Here is a 21690-nt window from a genome sequence, read left to right on the forward strand (position 1 = left end):
AGAGGGAGCGAGAGAGAGAGAGAGAGAGAGAGAGAGAGAGAGAGAGAGAGAGAGAGAGAGAGAGAGAGAGAGAGAGAGAGAGAGAGAGAGAGGGAGGCAGTTAGATAGACACTTTCAGCTGTTCAACAATTACTGAAAGTCTTAAAAACTCTTTACACTTTGACAACTTTAAATGAGTTAACCTGTAGACATACTTTTGTCAAGACTCTGCATGCCAAAGATTCTTTGTTTGTGTTGTAGTAGCACCACTTGGTGTTTTGGCCACAATCCGAACTCTCTGACCATGGGTAAAGTCACACATGGACGTGAAAGAGAGAGAGAGATGGAAAGGGTGGGAAAATGACATAAGAAAGAAAGAGGAGTGAAACATCAACAGACTGTTCCTTCACAAATCTAAAAATACTGGATGGATGAAAGCAGTAGCTACACCTAGTTTCCGCCATATTGCTTTCACCTATCCAATCATATCAGATCTGTGAAGAAGAGTGAATGGCCAAAAGTAGGGAACAACTTTGTGAGGTTCTGTCTCTCCTTCTCTCTCTCTCTCTCTCTCTCTCTCTCTCTCTCTCTCTCTCTCTCTCTCTCTCTCTCTCTCTCTCTCTCTCTCTCTCTCTCTCTCTCTCTCTCTCTCTCTCTCTCTCTCTCTCAATTCTATTAAATTCAATTTAAGGGCTTTATTGGCATGGGAAACATATGTTTACATTGCCAAAGCAAGTGAAATAGATAATAAACAAAAGTGAAATAAACAATAAAAAATTAACAGTAAACATTACACTCACAAAAGTTCCAAAAGAATAAAGACATATGTCAAATGTCATATTATGTCTATATACAGTGTTATAATGATGTGCAAATAGTTAAAGTACAAAAAGGAAAATAAATAAACATTAATATAGGTTGTATTTACAATGGTGTTTGTTATTCACTTGTTGCCCTTTTCTTGTGGCAACAGGTCACAAATCCTGCTGCTGTGATGGCACACTGTGGTATTTCACCCAATAGATATGGGAGTTTATCCAAATTGGATTTGTTTTCAAATTCTTTGTGGGTCTGTGTAATCTGAGGGAAGTATGTGTCTCTAATATGGTCATACATTTGGCAGGAAGTTAGGAAGTGCAGCTCAGTTTCCACCTCATTTTGTGGGCAGTGTGAATGTAGCCTGTCTTCTCTTGAGAGCCAGGTCTGCCTACGGCAGCCTTTCTCAATAGCAAAGCTATGCTCACTGAGGCTGTACATAGTCAAAGATGGTCAGGTATTCTGCCACTGTGTACTCTCTGTTTAGGGCCAAAAAGCATTCCAATTGCTCTGTTTTTTTGTAAATATTCCAATGTGTCAAGTAATTATATTTTTGTTGTCTCATGATTTGGTTGGGTCTAGTTGTGTTGCTGTTTCTCTCTCTCTCTCTCTCTCTCTCTCTCTCTCTCTCTCTCTCTCTCTCTCTCTCTCTCTCTCTCCTTCTCTCTCTCTTCTTCTCTCTCTCTCTCTCTCTCTCTCTCTCTCTCTCTCTCTCTCTCTCTCTCTCTCTCTCTCTCTCTCTCTCTCTCTCTCTCTCTCTCTCACATCCTCCTCCTGCCCTTCTTTCTCTTCACCCAGGGTCAAAGAGCATGTAAGGAAGAGAGTGGGTTAAAGAAGGTAGCAAAAAAGACAGCAAGAGTGTAGCAAAGTGGGATAGTGTTTTAAGACAAATGGATACTTGTGTTTGCGCCACTCTGAGTGTCGTAGTGCCGGACCTCTCTACAGACTTCACACACGCTGCCCAAATACCACAAGCAGTGCTCAGACAGTCAGAGAGAGACAGATACACCTTTCAAACCAAGACGTTTTGCCGCCAACTTTAGCAAGCCGCCAACTTTTTGCCAACTTTCTTTATATCTGAAAGGTATTGCCGGCGACAAAGTCTGTACTTTTATTTTCGCCAACTGACCTAGTCATCATTGCAGTATTATGTTTAAAAGTCCTGCCAACCCCTCAGTATAAATGTCCCCTTTCATCTTACCAGCTTTGGCATGCATTAAATCAAAGAACATTCTATTGTTGTTCTCCGATTTCAAACTTGTAGCTCATTTAAAAAGTAGCTAGGCCTATAAACAAAATGGCAGTCTGCATGCAGCAGTCTGGTCCAAATAGCAACGTTACCTACTCTATTTTGTGCACACAAAAAAACATCAGTTTAAAAATGTATTTTGGATATCTAAATCTAGCAAGCCAGGCGTTAGCTTGTTAGGTGCCCAATTGTTTTTACAGGCAACATACCGTGAATCCTATGTGAAAAAGTAAGAGAGAGGGAAAGAGAGAGGGAGAGAGGGAGAGAGCGAGATGGGGAGATAGAGAGACAGAAAGATGGGGAGAAAGAGAGAGAGAGAAAGAGAAAGAGAGAGAGAGAGAGAGAGAGAGAGAGAGAGAGAGAGAGAGAGAGAGAGAGAGAGAGAGAGAGAGAGAGAGAGAGAAAGAGAGAGACAGAGAGAGACAGAGACAGAGTTCTGTCTGTTAAATCTTTCTTAAAAACCCTAAGAACTGTTTAATAATCATTTTCAAATCAGTATTTTATAAGATGATCTTATCAATCGATCTTTGTACTTGAATCAATTGTTACTTTAGCGACGGATTAATAGTTGCTGTGGAAAACTGTTCTTTAGTGTCACCATTTACATCTACAGTACCCACTTTATCTGTAATGTACCTGTATCTATCTTGTTGCCCATGTTGTTCAACCATAGAGCAGTATACTCTGATGGTTTAGCTGTGTAGACAGAGATACTCCCTGTGGGCGTCTTTGTACCGGATCATGAACCCAGTCAACCAGTCTTTCTAACTGCCAGCTAGGATTGTCTCTGTAATCAGAGAAGATATGGGGTTTGTATTCACAAAGCGTCTCAGAATATAGAAGTGCTGATCAAGGATCAGGTCCTCCCTGTCAATATGATGATCATCTAACAATCTATCCGGCAAAGCTGATCCTAGATCAGCACTCCTACTCTGAGACACTTTGTAAATACAGTCCCTGACCAATAGCACCTGTTTTCATCCCTGAAGCCGTATTGCAAGCCATAATAACTCTGGGAAAAGATATGTTACGACTTGCCAAAAGATCAATTCTAATTGGCAGAGACTTGGAATATTTCCTAGTGTTCTGATGTGCAATAGTTCTAGCACACTGTGAACTGTGATCTGATTGGCCAAGGAGACAGCCTAATGTGGGTTTCCTCAAAGTTAATTGGTCAGATGTTGTCAAGCAGCTTTTGAGAGAAAGAAAGAACTTTGAGCTCAGCGTCAGTATTTTTGTTTTTTACTGACTCATTAGTCGGCGTTCTGTTGTTGTTCATCTTTTGGTTGGCGGAAGAGAGGAAACTGGGTGAAGGGTTACTCTGAGATCCATAAATTCCTTTCTCTCACTCTCCCTCTTTTTCATCCTCCTCTTCCCTCTCTTTCTGTTCCTAATTTTTCTGCTCTTCCTCCATCTCTGTTGTTTTGGTTTCTTACTGCCCATGAACGTACGGTACACTCTGGATCTGTGACTGGCTGACTGTGTCTTGGGGAGGGTGGGTGTCAGGGATATTCTATATGTTGTGTTATACAAGGGGTTTTATGTGTCTAAGAGAGTCGTGAGAGTCCAGACATCCTTTCTGTCTGTTTTCTATCATAGAGGCCCTAGAAAATCTATAGCAGGCATGAGGGTGTTTTTGTGAGGGGGTATGTGTTTCCAGTACCTGTATGGTGCTGTGCAATCACTTATTCTGACGTTACACCAAAAAAACTACAGTACAGTATATATATATATATATATCAAAACTATGAAATAACACATATGGAATCATGTAGTAACCAAAAAAGTGTTCAACAAATCTAAATATATTTTATATTTGAGATTCTTCAAATAGCCACCCTTTGCCTTGATGACAGCTTTGCACACTCTTGGCATTCTCTCAACCAGCTTCATGAGGTAGTCACCTGGAATGCATTTCAATTAACAGGTGTGCCTTCTTAAAAGTTAATTTGTGGAATTTCTTTCCTTCTTAATGCGTTTGAGCCAATCAGTTGTGTTGTGACAAATTGGGGGTGTATACAGAAGATAGCCCTATATGGTAAAAGACCAAGTCCATATTATGGAAAGAACAGCTCAAATAAGCAAAGAGAAATGACAGTCCATCATTACTTTAAGACGTGAAGGGCAGTCAATCCAGAAAATGTCAAGAACTTTGAACGTTTCTTCAAGTGCAGTCGCAAAAACCATCAAGCGCTATGATGAAACTGGCTCTCATGAGGACCGCCACAGGAATGGAAGACCCAGATTTACCTCTGCTGCAGAGGATAAGTTCATTAGAGTTACCAGCCTCAGAAATTGCAACCCAAATAAATACTTCACAGTGTTCAAGTAACAGACACATCTCAACATCAACTGTTCAGAGGGGACTGTGTGAATCAGGCCTTCATGGTCAAATGGCTGCAAAGAAACCACTACTAAAGGAGACCAATAAGAAGAAGAGACCTGCTTGGGCCAAGAAACACGAGCAATGGACATTAGACCAGTGGAAATTTGTCCTTTGGTCTGAAGTCCAAATTGGAGATTTTTCGTTCCAAATGCCATGTCTTTGTGAGACGCGGTGTGGGTGAACGGATGATCTCTGCATGTGTAGTTCCCATCGTAAAGCATGGAGGAGGAGGTGTTATGGTGTGGGGGTGCTTTGCTGGTGACACTGTCTGTGATTTATTTAGAATTCAAGGCACACTTAACCAGCATGGTTGCCACAGCATTCTGTAGCGATACGCCATTCCATCTGGTTTGGGCTTAGTGGGACTATCATTTGTTTTTCAACAGGACAATGACCCAACACACCTCCAGGCTGTATAAAGGCTATTTTACCAAGAAGGAGAGTGATGGAGTGCTGCATCAGATGACATGGCCTCCACAATCCCCCGACCTCAACAAAATTGAGATGGTTTGGGATGAGTTGGACCGCAGAGTGAAGGAAAAGCAGCCAACAAGTGCTCAGCATATGTGGGAACTTGTTGGGAAAGCATTCCAGTTGAAGCTGGTTGAGAGAATGCCAAGAGTGTGCAAAGCTGTCATCAAGGCAAAGGGTGGCTATTTGAAGAATCTCAAATATAACATATATTTTGATTTGTTTAGCACTTTTTTGGTTAATACATGATTCCATATGTGTTATTTCATAGTTTTGATGTTTTCACTATTATTCTACAATGTAGAAAATAGTAAAAATAAAGAAAAACCCTTGAATGAGTAGGTGTTCTAAAACTTTTGACTGGTAGTGTATATGTATATAAACTGTTTGTTTTCTTGAGTTACATGCCTCCCTTCCCTCCCATCCCCTCCCCCTCCCATACCCCACTCCTGTTTTTCTAAACACACGACCACTAACCATTCATTGGCCACCGGGATAGACTTGTGCTGCAGCTACGGGGAAACTTTAGGAAAGTGTTAAGGTTCAAAAACGTGCTGCTAGCCAGCTCCTCCCCTCTCTCTGTCTCCATGGCCTGGAGTTGCGTGGTATCTTGTTATTGAACAGTCATGTTATGGAGTTACTTAGAATGTTCCAATGTGTACTCAGCTTACAAACAGCTGAGAATGGCTCAGATTCTCAGAACGCACCCTGTTTCCCAGGTGTTAACCAGTGTATGTTCCTCTTAGCCTGACCACGTGTAGAACAGAGAGGAGTGGGATTCATGCTGTTTTGAAAATGAGAGTATGAGACAGCCTACAGTTGGGATGATTCAAACGTTTCCCTGCAATGCAGCACAGGTCCAAAAAAAAACATGTGCCGCAAAGTGGATATAACTGCACTGTCAGGGGCATTTTACAGAAATGTCATCGATGTATTCCATTACATATGTTATTGTTACTGTAATGATTGCAAACACACTTGCCGCTTGGCATCCTCCTGTGAGAGAGCATATCTGTACTGTACGTTCTTTGTTATAGGAGTTGTTGGCATTTAGATATGTGTTTAGTCACAACCGCACATGTGCACACACACACACACACACACACACACACACACATACACACACACACTGCTCAGCTCATATGTGGGTGTCTGTATTTCCTGTTTATCAAGTCAGAGAGCAGAAACGTACTCCCATAGCGTACACTGACTCTCCCACACACTACTACCACTGTTGTGTCTGCAGTTTGTTGCAGCTGCTATTTTGTTAGCCTGATCCCAGATCTGTACTTTATGCGCTTTTTACTCTCTATTGTACAACAATATTCAGAGGAGTTGGATAAAGCACATACAGATCTGGGACCAGACTAACTCTGTTTTACCAGCTGACAAAATGCCCACAGATCAGGCCAAACAGCCCCCCTACTCCTTTCCTCTCACTACCCCCTCTACTTTCCCCAAACCTCTAAACATCATACACTCTTTCATAACTAGAAACTATTAACAAGCCCCCCCCCCCCCCCCTCTCTTCCCCTCCTTCTCTCCATCTGTGTCTGGCTGAGCAGCCTGTCTCTGTTCCTTGGCAGACTGACCAGATCAGCTTGGAGGTATTTCTAGTGTGATGTGTGTGTTATGTCATGTGTGCAACAACAGGGTCTTGACAGGGTCCTGTAAACCTTATTCAGCCCAGACTGCTGCCAATAATAAATACATTGGTGGGTGTTTATAGTCATCCTATTTCACATATGTGTGTTATACACACAAGTGAATTGGAAATTGTTTATTTTGCATATCACAACTCTCCCTGAGACACCCACAGACAGCCTTTACCAACAGCAACCTTGCAGCAATTAAGGTTAAGTACCTTGCTCAAGAGCACATCAACAGATTTTTCACCTTGTCAGCTGGCAAATTCAAACTAGCGACCTTTCAGTTACTGGCCCAATGCTCTAACCACTAGGCTACCTGATGCCTCTGTCATTACTATCACGTTTAACATGACCTGTGTAAGTAAGTATCCTTACCCTTGCAACAGTAAGAAAGTAGGTCTGCCAGAACAGCCCATAGGCCAGGAGCCTATCTCCTGTTTCTGTAGCATGAGGCAGCTTGATGTACAAGTACAACCCCTGGACAGGACGCTATTCCATCGCAGGGCCTTACACTAGCCATGATGTAATGTACTGTACTGCAGTAAGAGAAAGGTGGAGGTGGGACAGAGTGTAGAACAAACACACTGAACCCCAGTCAGTGTCAGTGGATAAACTCAGGCCCATGAGCCTTCGGCGTGTGGTACGTGTCACTGCGTCAGAGAAGTTGAGAGGCAAGGAGAGAGGGGTCATAGTTCGTTGTGACAGTACAGCCCCACTGGGCACACACTGGTTGAATCAACGTGGTTTGTACGTCATTTCAATGAAATTACGTTGAGGCGGTAGCAAAGGTAGCTGCGTGCTTCACCTTTTATGACACGTTACGTCAGTTGTAGCGCAATGTGTGTTACTGTAACTCCCGTCACACACACACACACCTTCTTCTCCCTCCTTCCGATTCTCTATCCACCTGCTACTCCTTTTTCTATGTTTCTCAATCTCTCTCTTTCTCGCGCTATTCCTCTCTCCTTACGTCACTATTTATAGTACTATGACCACTACCTACTGTCAATGCTCTCACACTGATCGCTGTTGGAAACCCTTCAAAGGCAAGAACAGAACAGAACGGAAATATAGTGTAGTCGTGTACTTCTCCCTTTGTGCATTGTTAGCAACAGATCTACGCTAAGTTGATGAGAATTCTATGGTGAGAATTCCTCCAGTCTACTATGTTGTTTATTGTACTGGGATTCACCATTGTGTTCCTTTGTTATTCTGGCCTGGCTAGTGTAATGTAGCAGAGAGCAGTGGAGAACATGAATAAACGGAGCACAACGCCCAGCGTGAATTGTATTGTGTTGATCTCTGTTGTGTAATATTTATTGTGGTTCAATTTAATTCAAGCTTTATTTACAATTTAATCTTTCAATTCATTTAATTCAACAAGCTTTCATGGCATTATAAGTCCCTATCTTATATTGCCACAGCAAAAACACATAATGATAAAAACACATATTTAATCAATTATAACACTCTCTCTTATCTCTCTCTTCTCTCTCTCTCTCTCTCTCTCTCTCAGTTTTGTTGACGTGGGTGAACTGCTCCAGTGTGCGATGGGCTACCAGAGTCCAGGACATATTCACAGCCGGCAAGCTGCTGGCCCTGGCTCTCATCATTATCATGGGCATGGTGCAGATCTGCAAGGGTAAGACTAGGCGCCATCTGTGTGTGTATGTGTGTCCATCTGTGCCTGTGTGTGCATGCCAATACATGTGTGCAGGCGTGTGTGTGTATATCACACTTAATACCACAGCGTCTGCCCGTCTCTCCATCTCTCTCATCTCTCTCTCGGTCCAGAGACACAGAGACACCAAACCCCACTGACATTCCATCACTGGGTCACTGTGGACCAAAAGTATGTGTCCCAAATGACACCCTATTCCATATATAGTGCACTTCTTTTAACCACAGCCCTATGGGCCCTGATCGAAAGTAGTGCACTACATATAGGATTGGGTGCCATTTGGGACACAGCCATAGCTTACCTATTCACAGAGATAGAGGTTATGAGTTCTGGGGCCTCTAGTATAACTCACAGAGCTAATAGAGTTTTAATGTGGTTTTCGTCCCAGTCGTATCTGTGGGTTAGTTAACATAACACTGATGAGGGTCAGTTATGAGCGAGACAGACAGAGACAACAGTGACGATAGGGGTGTAGACACTGAGAGAGGAGAGAGGGATTCTGGGTGTTGGTGTAAGAATACAATGGGTGAGAGTATGAGAGAATCACCCACCATAAAGAGATGGGGGGAGAGAGAGCGACAGAGAGAGAGAGACAAAGAGCGAGAGAGAGAGAGAGAGACAGAGAGAGAGAGACAAAGAGAGAGTAAGAGCGAAACCGAGGGAGCGAGGTGGGGAAGAGGCAGACAATGACAGCGAAAGAGAGGGAGGAAGAAAGAGGGAGGGAGGAAGAGAGATAGAGGATGCATGTCCTTTCGTATGGGCAGATGAGACTAGGAGGAAAGGAGAGAGATAGACGGGGTCGGAAGTAGACATGGTGTGCAAGCCAATAGTGCGTACTCTGTCTGTCACACACACAAACACACACACACGCACACACACACACTGCGTCCTCATTGTTATGTCCTATGTGTGACCTGACAGCTCCCTCATCAATCTGCATTGCTATAACAGAGGCAGTAGTAGTGAACCAATTTCACAAAGCTAAAATCTCTACACATCCCCCAAAATCCTCATTAAAAAAAAGAAAAACTTGTCCTCTCTCTACTTCTTTCACAAAAAGATCAAATGTAGGCCTACACCACCCTAAAATCCTCATTGTAAACCCTGTTCGTTCTCTCTTCTTCCTCTCTATTCCACTCTCCTCCTCCAGGGGAGTACTATTGGCTTGAGCCAGCCCATGCCTTCGAGCCCTTCCAGGAGTACGACGTGGGGCTTATAGCCCTGGCCTTCCTACAAGGCTCCTTCGCATACGGAGGATGGAACTTCCTCAACTACGTCACTGAGGAGCTGGTCGACCCCTACGTGTAAGCCCTACCACAATTAGTCCATGCTTGTGTCCCAAATGGCACCCTGTTCCCTTTATAGTGCACTACTTTTGACCAGGGCACGTAGGGATCTGGTCAAAAGTAGTGCACTATATAGGTAACAGGGTGCATTTTGGGACGCACACCATAACATGTTCTGCTCTGGTCTAGCATAGATTGTTCTGTATAACCAATAAATATAAATTGGGGGGGGGGGGACACATATTTAGATATTTAGAGATTATAATTGAGAACTGGACTGATACCTATTGACTGAGACCTACATGTCTTTAATGAATGGTCTACCTTTTCCCCATCTCTCCCTTCCTCCCTCCATCCCTCTCTCTATTCTGAACTGGACTGATACCTATTACCTACATGTCTTTAATGAATGATATATCTTCCCCCCCATCCCTCCATCCCTCTCTCTATTCTAGGAATCTTCCTCGTGCCATCTTCATTTCCATCCCCTTGGTGACGTTCGTGTACGTGTTTGCCAACATCGCTTACGTCACCGCCATGAGTCCTCAGGAGCTGCTGGCCTCCAACGCTGTTGCTGTAGTGAGTAGCTCCACCCACCATCCTGCCAAGATCAGGAAGCAGACAGAAGTGCTTTGGGTTTATTCACGGTCAACCTCAGTGTTAACAAAGGCCTCTGGCGCCCCCTTGTTGGTCACAGAGAGTTAATGCGCCTTAAATTCAGATTCAACTTTGAATTCTGCTTAGTGGAGTGGCATATCCGTAGCATATTATCAATCAACTGATGTTACAATTTTAACTTTTAAGTGAATAAGTATCAAACCTATTTTGTGGTGTAGCTATGTAGCAGTTCATTGAATGTGTAAGTGTGTGTTTTACCATATTCTCTTGTCCCCTCTCTTCCTCCGTCTCTTCTTCCTTCCTTCCTTCCTTCCTTCCTTCCTTCCTTCCTTCCTTCCTTCCTTCCTTCCTTCCTTCCTTCCTTCCTTCCTTCCTTCCTTCCTTCCTTCCTTCCTCCCTCCCTCCCTCCCTCCCTCCCTCCAGACATTTGGTGAGAAGCTGCTAGGAGTGATGTCATGGATCATGCCCATCTCTGTGGCTCTGTCCACCTTCGGAGGGGTCAACGGGTCCCTCTTCACCTCCTCACGGTATTCTCCTCCACATTGTTTATCTGCATCTTTTATCCCTGTCTTTCTTTATCTGTTTATCTCCATACAGTGGGGGAAAAAAGTATTTAGTCAGCCACCAATTGTGCAAGTTCTCCCACTTAAAAAGATGAGAGAGGCCTGTAATTTTCATCATAGGTACACGTCAACTATGACAGACAAATTGAGAAGAAAATAAATCCAGAAAATCACATTGTAGGATTTTTAATGAATTTATTTGCAAATTATGGTGGAAAATAAGTATTTGGTCACCTACAAACAAGCAAGATTTCTGGCTCTCACAGACCTGTAACTTCTTCTTGAAGAGGCTCCTCTGTCCTCCACTCGTTACCTGTATTAATGGCACCTGTTTGAACTTGTTATCAGTATAAAAGACACCTGTCCACAACCTCAAACAGTCACACTCCAAACTCCACTATGGCCAAGACCAAAGAGCTGTCAAAGGACACCAGAAACAAAATTGTAGACCTGCACCAGGCTGGGAAGACTGAATCTGCAATAGGTAAGCAGCTTGGTTTGAAGAAATCAACTGTGGGAGCAATTATTTGGAAATGGAAGACATACAAGACCACTGATAATCTCCCTCGATCTGGGGCTCCACGCAAGATCTCACCCCGTGGGGTCAAAATGATCACAAGAACGGTGAGCAAAAAATCCCAGAACCACACGGGGGGACCTAGTGAATGACCTGCAGAGAGCTGGGACCAAAGTAACAAAGCCTACCATCAGTAACACACTATGCCGCCAGGGACTCAAATCCTGCAGTGCCAGACGTGTCCCCCTGCTTAAGCCAGTACATGTCCAGGCCCGTCTGAAGTTTGCTAGAGTGCATTTGGATGATCCAGAAGAGGATTGGGAGAATGTCATATGGTCAGATGAAACCAAAATAGAACTTTTTGGTAAAAACTCAACTCGTCGTGTTTGGAGGACAAAGAATGCTGAGTTGCATCCAAAGAACACCATACCTACTGTGAAGCATGGGGGTGGAAACATCATGCTTTGGGGCTGTTTTTTTGCAAAGGGACCAGGACGACTGATCCGTGTAAAGGAAAGAATGAATGGGGCCATGTATCATGAGATTTTGAGTGAAAACTTCCTTCCATCAGCAAGGGCATTGAAGATGAAACGTGGCTGGGTCTTTCAGCATGACAATGATCCCAAACACACCGCCCGGGCAACGAAGGAGTGGCTTCGTAAGAAGCATTTCAAGGTCCTGGAGTGGCCTAGCCAGTCTCCAGATCTCAACCCCATAGAACATCTTTGGAGGGAGTTGAAAGTCCATGTTGCCCAGCGACAGCCCCAAAACATCACTGCTCTAGAGGAGATCTGCATGGAGGAATGGGCCAAAATACCAGCAACAGTGTGTGAAAACCTTGTGAAGACTTACAGAAAACGTTTGACCTGTGTCATTGCCAACAAAGGGTATATAACAAAGTATTGAGAAACTTTTGTTATTGACCAAATACTTATTTTCCACCATAATTTGCAAATAAATTCATAAAAAATCCTACAATGTGATTTTCTGGATTTTTTTTCTTCTCATTTTGTCTGTCATAGTTGACGTGTACCTATGATGAAAATTACAGGCCTCTCTCATCTTTTTAAGTGGGAGAACTTGCACAATTGGTGGCTGACTAAATACTTTTTTTCCCCACTGTATATATATATTTCTCTGTGAACTCCAGTCTGTCTTTCTAACTCATTTCTCATTTTCTTCTAGAAAAAACCTGTCTCACACTCACTCTCTCTCCCTCTCGATCTCTCTCTCTTTCTCTCGAACAGGTTGTTCTTTGCTGGAGCCAGAGAGGGCCACCTCCCCAGTCTCCTGGCCATGATCCACGTGAAGCGCTGCACACCCATCCCTGCTCTGCTCTTCACTGTGAGTGTTACATCCTTTCTATCTCTCTCTCTCTCCATCTCTCTTCCCATCTCTCTTTCTCTTTCTCTCTCTCCATCTCTCTTCCCCTCTCTCTTTCTCTTTCTCTCTCTCTCTCTCTCTCTCCATCTCTCTTCCCCTCTCTCTTTCTCTCTCTCTCTCTCTCTCTCTCCATCTCTCTTCCCCTCTCTCTTTCTCTCTCTCTCTCCATCTCTCTTCCTTTCTCTCTTTCTCTTTCTCTCTCTCTCTCTCCTCTCCATCTCTCTAACCCTCTCTCTTTCTTTCTCTCTCTCTCTCTGTCTCTATCTATTTAACTTTGACACAGGTGTCTGTATATACACTATATATACAAAAGTATGTGGAAGAGTGGAGGCTGTTATATCAGCAAAGGGCGGACCAACTCCATATTAATGCCCATGATATTGGAATGAGATGTTCGACGAGCAGGTGTCCACATACTTTTGGTCATGCAGTGTACCTTATATTTTCATATGCTGTACCCATATTGACCCATTCTCTCCCTCTCTCCCTCCCTACACCAGTGTCTGTCCACCCTGCTGATGCTGTGCACCAGTGACATGTACACTCTCATTAACTACGTGGGGTTCATCAACTACCTCTTCTACGGGGTCACTGTCGCCGGGCAGATCGTGCTGCGCATCAAGGCACCTGACATGCACCGACCAATCAGGGTGAGTTTCAAAGAATACCTTTTCTTGGCACTGTGTTCTAGAGGCTAGATTTTTTTTTACCATTTGCACCAAATCTTCATTTAGGATACACTTTATATATACTCTATCTTATTCTTTCTCAGAACGTTTTATTTTACTTTTGAATGGGAAGTGCCACTTTAAATCTTTGTCATACTTCTTCTTATTATTCTTTAGCACGCTACTCCTCTTACACCATTTAAACTAGGAATTACATTCAAACTTTAAAATGTGTAGACTGGTCTGGATTAAGTTGCTTGCATACAATGTTTTGAGTATATTTATACTTTTTACCTATTACACTTTTTGTCCTTCAAAAAATAAAAAAATCTTTCTTCAAAATTCTAAAAGTCCCATTGTTATAAACTCCCATGACTTCAAACATTCTATTCACTGTCAACAATGTAACTTTTGACACAAATCAGCTACTTTAACCACTTTCCCCATTGTCTCACGACCGTCTGCACTGATCTGTCTGATAACTCGCACTCATGGGATAGCTAAAAATAAGTTTGGCTACAATATGTTGTTCTAACATTCGAAAATGTTACCAAGGTGACATCGTCCACTGAACCCCCTTTCATCCTCAAAAGAGTTAGAGTTAATCTTACAAAAAACTATAAACCTATAACCCCCCCAAAAAAAAGATAAAAAGAAAAAAGAAAATTTACCACAACAAAAAAGATTACAAAAAACTATAAACCTGTAGCTATTATTGAAACGTTTTGCATGAACAACTTCCTAATTCTACATCTAACTAAGGTGTTTTGTGGTGGTAGAATCAGTATTTATGACATTCGAAATGTGCACGGAAATTTGCTAACTAACGCGTTAGCTAGCTAGTGTCTGCTTGCTAGCTGAACCAGTCTCAGTTCTACAGCACAGCTGACTGCACTCTGCAACGTTATCGTGTTGGCTGAATGTTACAAAGTAGTGAGGCACAGTGCCAGCTGTCAGAGTCAGAGACATGCTGATTTCTGAGAACAGTCCAATAACTTTGGTGCCGTACAACTTCATCAACAAGCTGACAAACAAGCCATTGAAACAAGCTTACACTAGGCTGCTAGCTGGAGCAAGTTTGCTCAGCTGATTGAGCATAGTTTGCCGTAGTAGCCAGTGCGTCATAGCTACAGAGAGTGGACAGAATTTTAGAATTGAGGAACTAGTGTTAGGCAGATGAGCAAAATCTTGCGTAGGAGTGACGCTTCTAATGTGAGACAATGTCACTTTCCCAGCACTTCAGACAGAAAGGTATGACATCTTGGTCTACTTCTCTGCTATTGAAATCTGAAATCAGAACAGAATTATCTTCTACCGATCAAATGTTACAGCTGTTTTAGGAACCACATCAACTACATCTTCTCTCCATTTTTTTAATTAACTGAACTTTGGACCACTTTCTCAGCACTTAAGACAAAAACTTAGAGCATATTAAATCTTTGTCTAATTCTCTGCTATTTAAATCTGAAATCAGAACACTTCTTCCACTACCACAAAAATACTTTTAAAGAGCTAAATCAAGTCCCACAATTTTACTTCATGTGAAAGTACCATCTAGTTTGTTTCTCAATGTTTAATTCCCTTTTGAAAATAGATGCCAACTTTACAGCTGGTGCAAAGATTTTAGTAAATCTGACCCTAGGTATTTGAGGGCCTATGATATGCATTCTCATTGTGTTTTGCATTATGACTGACTCCATCTCTCTCTCTCTCTCTACCCTCTCTCTCTCTCTCTCTACCCCTCTCTCTCTCTCTCTCTCTCTCTCTACCCCTCTCTCTCTCTCTCTCTCTCTCTCTCTCTCTCTCTTTCTCACCCTCACTCCCTCTCTCTCTCTCTCCCCCTCCAGATCAGTCTGGTATGGCCGGTCATCTACCTGTTGTTCTGGGCCTTCCTGCTCATCTTCTCCCTGTACTCTGAGCCCGTTGTGTGTGGCCTCGGCATTGCTATCATGCTGACTGGAGTCCCGGTCTACTTCCTGGGTGTCTACTGGGACAACAAGCCTGAATGCTTCAACACCTTCATTGGTATGGCAACACTGTTCAAATTCATTCAACTTTATTTATTGATTTAACCTCTATTTAACCAGGCAAGTCTATTAAGAATAACTTCGTATTTAAAATGATGGCCTGGAACTTCATTCAGATAAATTCAACTTTATTCAACCTTTAAAATCGTTGTTGTTTTTATTAACTCGACTGGGTCTCTAGTCACTTGATGTTACGTATGTTGATTCACAGCGTGTCACTACTAATCTCAGTAGCCACAACCAAATCAGCTATGTTAAGGCTGTTATGATAGACTATGGCCGTGTCCGAAATATGTGTTGCCTACTACTTACTAAAACAACATACTGTGTACTAATCTTTTGGAGTCTACTCTAGTATCCTAACCGCTCCTCTTCTCTCTGTCCAGCCAAGATAACCTACCTGGGCCAGAAGTTCTGTGTGGTGGTGTATCCAGGGGAGGCGAAAGGCTCCAAGGAGGCAGGGAGCGGGGAGGAGGGCGAGGAGCTAAAGGAGTCCCGGGCTCCTCTCTCGCAAGACGACGGGGAGAAACAAAAGTCTGCAGACTGCTGAACACACACACACACACCTTTACTACCCACCCCCTCACCACCCAACTCCTCAACACTCACACACACACACACACACAAACTCAGAGAAACACACTCTCATTGAGGTAGAGTCAGAGTTTCAGGTATATCACTATGGCAGAGAGGAGTTAACACTCACAGACTCGGAAACACTCTTAGTGACACACACACACTGTTTTTATATGTTCATACATCTGATTGTAGCTTTGTTTCAATCACGAATGCTGTGCCAAATAGAGGAGGAGGAGGAGGAGGAGGAGGAGGAGGCTGAGGAGAGAAACATTTAGGGGAGAGGGAGGATTATAGACCTATATCTGGTCATTCAATTTCAGTCTGCCACCTTTTAACGCTGCTAATTGCAAAAGACATATCCAACCTGACATCCTCACAGATTCACACTCATCTTTTCATCCTCTAATCCTTTCATGTACCCCCTTGACAATAACAAGGACTACTCTTTTTCTTCCCCATCTTCCTCCACACACTCCCTGCACACTCCATGAGTGAGAGAGCGGTGGCCATTTTAAAGTACTCGTACTGTACTGTGGCAGAGGCATCATCAGCATTGGTTTTGTGTTCGTTTTTTTATTTCTTTTTGTCTTGTCTTACTGAAAACACACCAAAGCTGAATTCCTTCAGTCAAAACCATCAAATTCAGATCAATTCATTGAATGTTTTATTTCAAATACACTAAATACGGTCTGTGTTTTTTCATTTTAACAACTGTGATTCCAAAATGTTTTTTATAATTGTTATAATTGTTTATATCACATGTCATTGTTATTATTTTAGTTTTAATGTTTTATTCTATTCAATATCAATAACTTTTGGGTCTTTTTTTTTTTTTTTACTCTTGCAACAGCGAAGGTATACTTTTAGGAGCCGATGAGGGATCTGGTTCGGTGCCTTTCAGATCCTTCCCTGGTGCAAAATCAGCTTTAATTCTGATATATTATGTACTTAGGTATTGGTATGTAATTGTTATCATTAATGTCGACAGATGATTTTATCCAGATATTTTAAAGAGATAAAAAATGTTCATGTTGATGAAAGAAACAAAGAAGTGGCCATTTTGAATATTCCAGGTTGACTCAGTGATTTTACTGGATACCTGAGGAAGATTTAATTAAAGGCAGACAATCAACTCTACAAACAGTCTGCTGATTTAAAAGACTAGAAGCACAGACTAACAAGCTGACTACAGTTCTTACACCTATACATACACAAACAAAGAGAGAAATCTTGAAATCGTATAGGGGTAGACTAGCAGACCCTGTAGAGCATTTTGAGCAGGGTTCTCCACAAACACACACTTGCATGTGCACCCCCAGGGAGAGAATTGTCACAAGTTTAATTGTCTGCTTAACTAAGTTTACTGTAATGTAGTGAAAGCCAAACCAGTGGTGTGCATGTAAATGTCTATCATTAATGAGGTAATTCAGTATTTTTGTAGATTAATACACATCTATATGTTTACTCTTCAAAATAGTTTGATAGTGCTTTATTTAGGGGTGTTTTAATTAATATAACTGATCATAATAATAATATGCCATTTAGCAGACGCTTTTATCCAAAGCGACTTACAGTCATGCGTGCATACATTATTTTTTTGTGTATGGGTGGTCCCGGGGATCGAACCCACTACCTTAGCGTTACAAGCGCCGTGCTCTACCAGCTGAGCTACAGAGGACCATTATTATTATTATATTATTATTATTAATATAACTGATCATATTTTATCCACAAAATAATCACTGGACATATTGCATGCATGTACAGTTACGTTTGTTGTTAAAGTGACGTCAGGGATTTAAATACACCCCCTATATAAACCAGAAATGACATGTTTATTTGTTGTCAGGTGACTCTGTAATGTACAGTATACATATACTAAAGATGGTGGTGTTGCCCAGTATGCCAACAATGACCTTGCTATTTAAGCTTTGAAACACACATACACACACTGCTCTTCGTCAGATTGTATAACCAGTTTGAGGCCTTCTCAGGACATTCATACTGCCTTCTCCACACTGCCAAAAGCCAATGAACACTCCAAAGCTTACCGGTTTCTATAGAGGGTTGGCTTTATGTTAATGATCCACCTCTTTGTCTTAAGACCTCCTACAAGTGAAGTAAAGATTTAATTTATTTAGTCTAGATGTCTTAATCTTTCATAAGTGTATACACATTCCTCTAAAATCACATTAACGTTATTTCCAAAGGTAATTTACTGATCACACAGATACAAAAATAATGTCATGGATGCAGTTGTATTAATAATGTACAATAATAATACAGATTTGGACCTTAGACACAAACTGTACAGTATTAAGTCATTGAAACCAATATACATCTACTGTATACATATATAAGCCAACCAGTTTGTTTAGAGACAGTTTGCCCTCTGCAGTGCTAGCACAAGTCAAAGGTCATGGTATGGGTCAGTGTCTGTTGTCCTTGTGAAGGTTTAACAATCACAGGGTCAAAGGTCGAGTTCCAGGCCGACTACATTGCTGATGTTGCATTGCATCAATCAATGGTTGTGTGTCATGTCATTGACTGAGCAGTCAGGCATCAGATTGCTATATTATATTATGTGGTTAGCTGAATCGTTAAACACCTACCCAGGCGTTGTGAGATCTGGCATGCGTCTGCAATGGAGTCGGCCTGGAACTCCAACATATACTGTAGCTGACAGTGTTACATAGTTTATGATGTCTTTGAAAGTTGTTTGATATGGATGTGTTTCGTGCCTATATATCACTAGATGTCACATTAACTATATATTCTACTCTATGGAAACTCACCACAGGAAAAAAAATGATATTTTATTTTATTTTAAGTGGGTAATGTATCCTCTTTATCGACATAACTGTGCATTATTAACCCATTACCATGAGCTCAGTCACCTCAGAAACAATATGGCTTTACTCTTTCAACAGAATGACATTGCGATGCGTGTACACAGGGTTGACGGATTTATATGCATTCATTCATTCATTTGTGCATTGCTGACGTAGAATACCACAGGTATAGCACTTAAATATCCCCATTTTGCTATTTCCTTCAGCAGAATAATCATCTTTTCAACTGTTATGCGTTACCAACGAGAAATCATTGTAACAACATTGTTCTGCTTGTCAATATTAGCCTGGTCTTAGATCTGTATATGCAACCCTGACTATCATTGTGGTACCATACAATGAATGGCTAAAGCACATAGACTACCGATAGAACCAGGCTACTCAATCACTGCCTCATGTAAACTGATAAGCTATTTAATAACACCAAGTCCTTGCCTCCCTTGACACAGACCAGAGGACTGCAGGCCTTCAATGGTGGTTCAGGAATATACAGTAGTAGCCTTGGTGTGTCTAGTATTGCAACATAGAAACAAAATAGGTAGATTCTATTTTTGTATATTGCAAAACACACCTCAGTAAATCATTGCCCACTTCATGTCTATGCTAGCCTGGTTAAACCACACTGAACGTTGCGCTCACCAAGTGAAACAATGGTGAGCGCAATAACAACAAATGTAACCAGGCTATGTCTATCTATGTGTTGATGAAGATGGATGTGCTAAAAGCCATGCAATACGATGTGAAGTCTCACTACTTTTTTGTTCTAAGCAAAATGATTGTGACCCACATACTTAATCCTACTGGCACCATTGGGAGCCAAATAAACAGATCGTTAAAATAAATTAAGCAATTTTTAAATATTTTTCTGCTGCAAATGCTTTTCTTGATGGTTTATTTTCTACAACAGTTTAACTGGACCGTAAGTCCAACCACCTCCCTTACACAGAGCCAGGAGATTTTCTTGACCACATGAGAACTGTTTAACTTTCTACCAACCTCCTTTCTCCTATGGATTATTTTTGTGAGTTTAAGCATGAATGTACATATAGTAACAAAAGATAAATCAATATATACTGAAGTAAATTAATTGTTGATGACTGGTGTGGCGTTTGTATTTTTCCTACAGTGTACCTGCCTCTCAGTAACATTAAACACATCCTTAATGACAACGCAACACCCGTCACTGATAACTGATGTTTTTTTATTGGCAAACTAAAACATTACATTAATCTACTTAAAATAATAATAATTTATCTCACTTTTACGCATTGTAAACATAACATCTGCATCAGTTTGATGCTCTCAAAAGAGGGAGGGACAGGAGAGAGTGCTGACATGGTGATACACCCAAAGGACAAAACCTTCTCTTTACAGTTTTAATATGAAGCAGGGCCCTCAAATTGTTATATTAATGACACGTGAGTGATTGTAAAAGGGTAATATGTCTCAAAGAAACTCTAGGGTAGAGGGCTGAGGTTGCCCATAAGCACTGATCTAAGGTCAGTTTTGCATTTGTAGCCCATAATGGTTATTGTTTGGATTTGAGGAGGGTTAAGCTGATCCTAGATCTGTGGCTAAGGGCAACATCTACCCAGGGCTAAGGCGGGTGTGGTAGTTACAAGGCATGCAGGACGCTCGTGGGACAGTGGAGGACCTCCCCTCCTCTTAGCGCAAGGACCAGATGTAGTACGGAGCCTCCCTGGATCTTGTAGTCTGCCGCTGTCTTCTCATCGTTCCTGAGGGAAAGAAACTGATATTAGGAAGAGAGGGACAATATCATTCTCATGTACAAATGTTATTTTTGTGTGTGTTGTTATCTGACCACTGACTAGAGAGAATGTCTGTGGGTGTGTACTCTTCCTAGGAAGATGGGTTGCCTCCTACATTAACAATGGTCCAGTGCTGTTGCCTTAGGTTTGGGATTTCCAAGACTAGTGCAGGGGAATCACTTGTACACAGAGAATATATAAGCTAAGGTTTCTTTTACACATTATTAATTCCACGATGTTGCCTCTGTCTCTGCGCCTTACATCTGTTTCCCACTGTAGATCAACCTCTGCTGCTGAGGAGGAATCCCCTCTTTCTCCTCCACTCGCTCTTTAATCCTCTCCACCTGACAAGAGACAAGCCGGAGAATACACACATTGAATACATAATATCACTGTATGGTTGCACTGAGGGCCGTGGCATGTACATACACACACACACACAAAATCATGTAATATCACACTCTGATAAGGAACAAAGGGAATACTGGAAAAACTGCTAGCAACATACCTTGTCTGTGGGCTCTATGTCAATTTCGATTTCTTTCCCAGTAAGTGTCTGTGAGATAGACATTGATAAAATAGTTAGTCATGTTAAAAGAGGATCTATTTTTTTTTACCCTTCATAACCAGCACACGTCAGTTAGTTACTTATGATCTATGTAGCTATATAAAATGTAAAGTTATTCGATTCTTATTTTATGGACCCATGTAACGTTAGCTAGCTAGCTAACTTACTGACTGTGTGCACTGAGCAGATGAATTATAACCTAAACTAGCCAACTTGCTTGTGTGGCTGCATATACGTGTCCGACGTTCTCTTACCTTGACTTTAATCAACATTTTCACTTATTTTGTTTTCTAAACCCAATTATATTATAACTGATATCGTATCTGTGTAATATCAGCTAAATGTGGTTTCCTGCTTAGCTACAACATGAAACATTTCTACACCGACCCTTCTTCGTCGCAAATAATTACATTGAAGTTCCTGTGTTTCTCTAAAATAGGTCCCACTATTCTTGTTGCTCACAACAAAAGAGTTCCTGCGATGTGCTTTGTGACTACATTGTGACGTTTCTCCGTCAAAAAGTTGTATTAGATTATTATGTTTATTTAAATAGTTTAGTTACTGTGCGAGAAATCTCTAGCAGTACTAGAGGTAAAACACTTTTTACAAAACTACGATGGAATGACGTA

General features: G+C 41.7%; 2 protein-coding genes across 3 annotated transcripts in view; one reads left to right on the forward strand and one right to left on the reverse strand.

Annotated features, from left to right (window-relative positions):
• LOC121572622 (large neutral amino acids transporter small subunit 2) overlaps positions 1-17457 on the forward strand; it is a 33289-nt gene extending 15832 nt beyond the window's left edge. The window contains exons 1-9 of one of the 2 annotated variants that reach the window (XM_045225563.1): positions 7589-7694; positions 8067-8192; positions 9382-9535; positions 9973-10096; positions 10559-10662; positions 12463-12559; positions 13099-13248; positions 15114-15291; positions 15680-17457. In XM_045225563.1, coding sequence (XP_045081498.1) covers positions 8168-8192; positions 9382-9535; positions 9973-10096; positions 10559-10662; positions 12463-12559; positions 13099-13248; positions 15114-15291; positions 15680-15843 — 996 coding nt within the window. In that variant the 5' untranslated portion in view covers positions 7589-7694; positions 8067-8167 and the 3' untranslated portion in view covers positions 15844-17457. Of the gene's footprint in view, positions 1-7588; positions 7695-8066; positions 8193-9381; positions 9536-9972; positions 10097-10558; positions 10663-12462; positions 12560-13098; positions 13249-15113; positions 15292-15679 lie in introns of those variants that run through there. The other variant, XM_045225562.1, reaches the window with a different exon arrangement.
• Positions 17458-19904: 2447 nt separating this feature from the next.
• LOC121572196 (NEDD8) lies at positions 19905-21496 on the reverse strand. The gene is made up of 4 exons (XM_041884128.2): positions 21316-21496; positions 21002-21049; positions 20755-20837; positions 19905-20460 (listed from the first exon to the last, which is right to left on the reverse strand). The coding sequence occupies exons 1-4, from the start codon at positions 21331-21333 to the stop codon at positions 20340-20342; spliced, it is 270 nt and encodes an 89-aa protein (XP_041740062.2). The 5' UTR covers positions 21334-21496; the 3' UTR covers positions 19905-20339.
• Between the last annotated feature and the right edge of the window lie 194 nt (positions 21497-21690).

The sequence above is a fragment of the Coregonus clupeaformis genome, chromosome 16, assembly GCF_020615455.1.
Source record: "Coregonus clupeaformis isolate EN_2021a chromosome 16, ASM2061545v1, whole genome shotgun sequence".
Taxonomy (NCBI): domain Eukaryota; kingdom Metazoa; phylum Chordata; class Actinopteri; order Salmoniformes; family Salmonidae; genus Coregonus; species Coregonus clupeaformis.

Excerpts from the sequence above, each read along its gene's own strand:
- LOC121572196 (XM_041884128.2), bottom strand. Across the intron at positions 20,838-21,001 it reads ACATAGAGCCCACAGACAAG|GTGGAGAGGATTAAAGAGCG; the intron begins GTATGTTGCTAG and ends GTCTCTTGTCAG. Across the intron at positions 20,461-20,754 it reads ATCTACAGTGGGAAACAGAT|GAACGATGAGAAGACAGCGG; the intron begins GTAAGGCGCAGA and ends TCTTTCCCTCAG.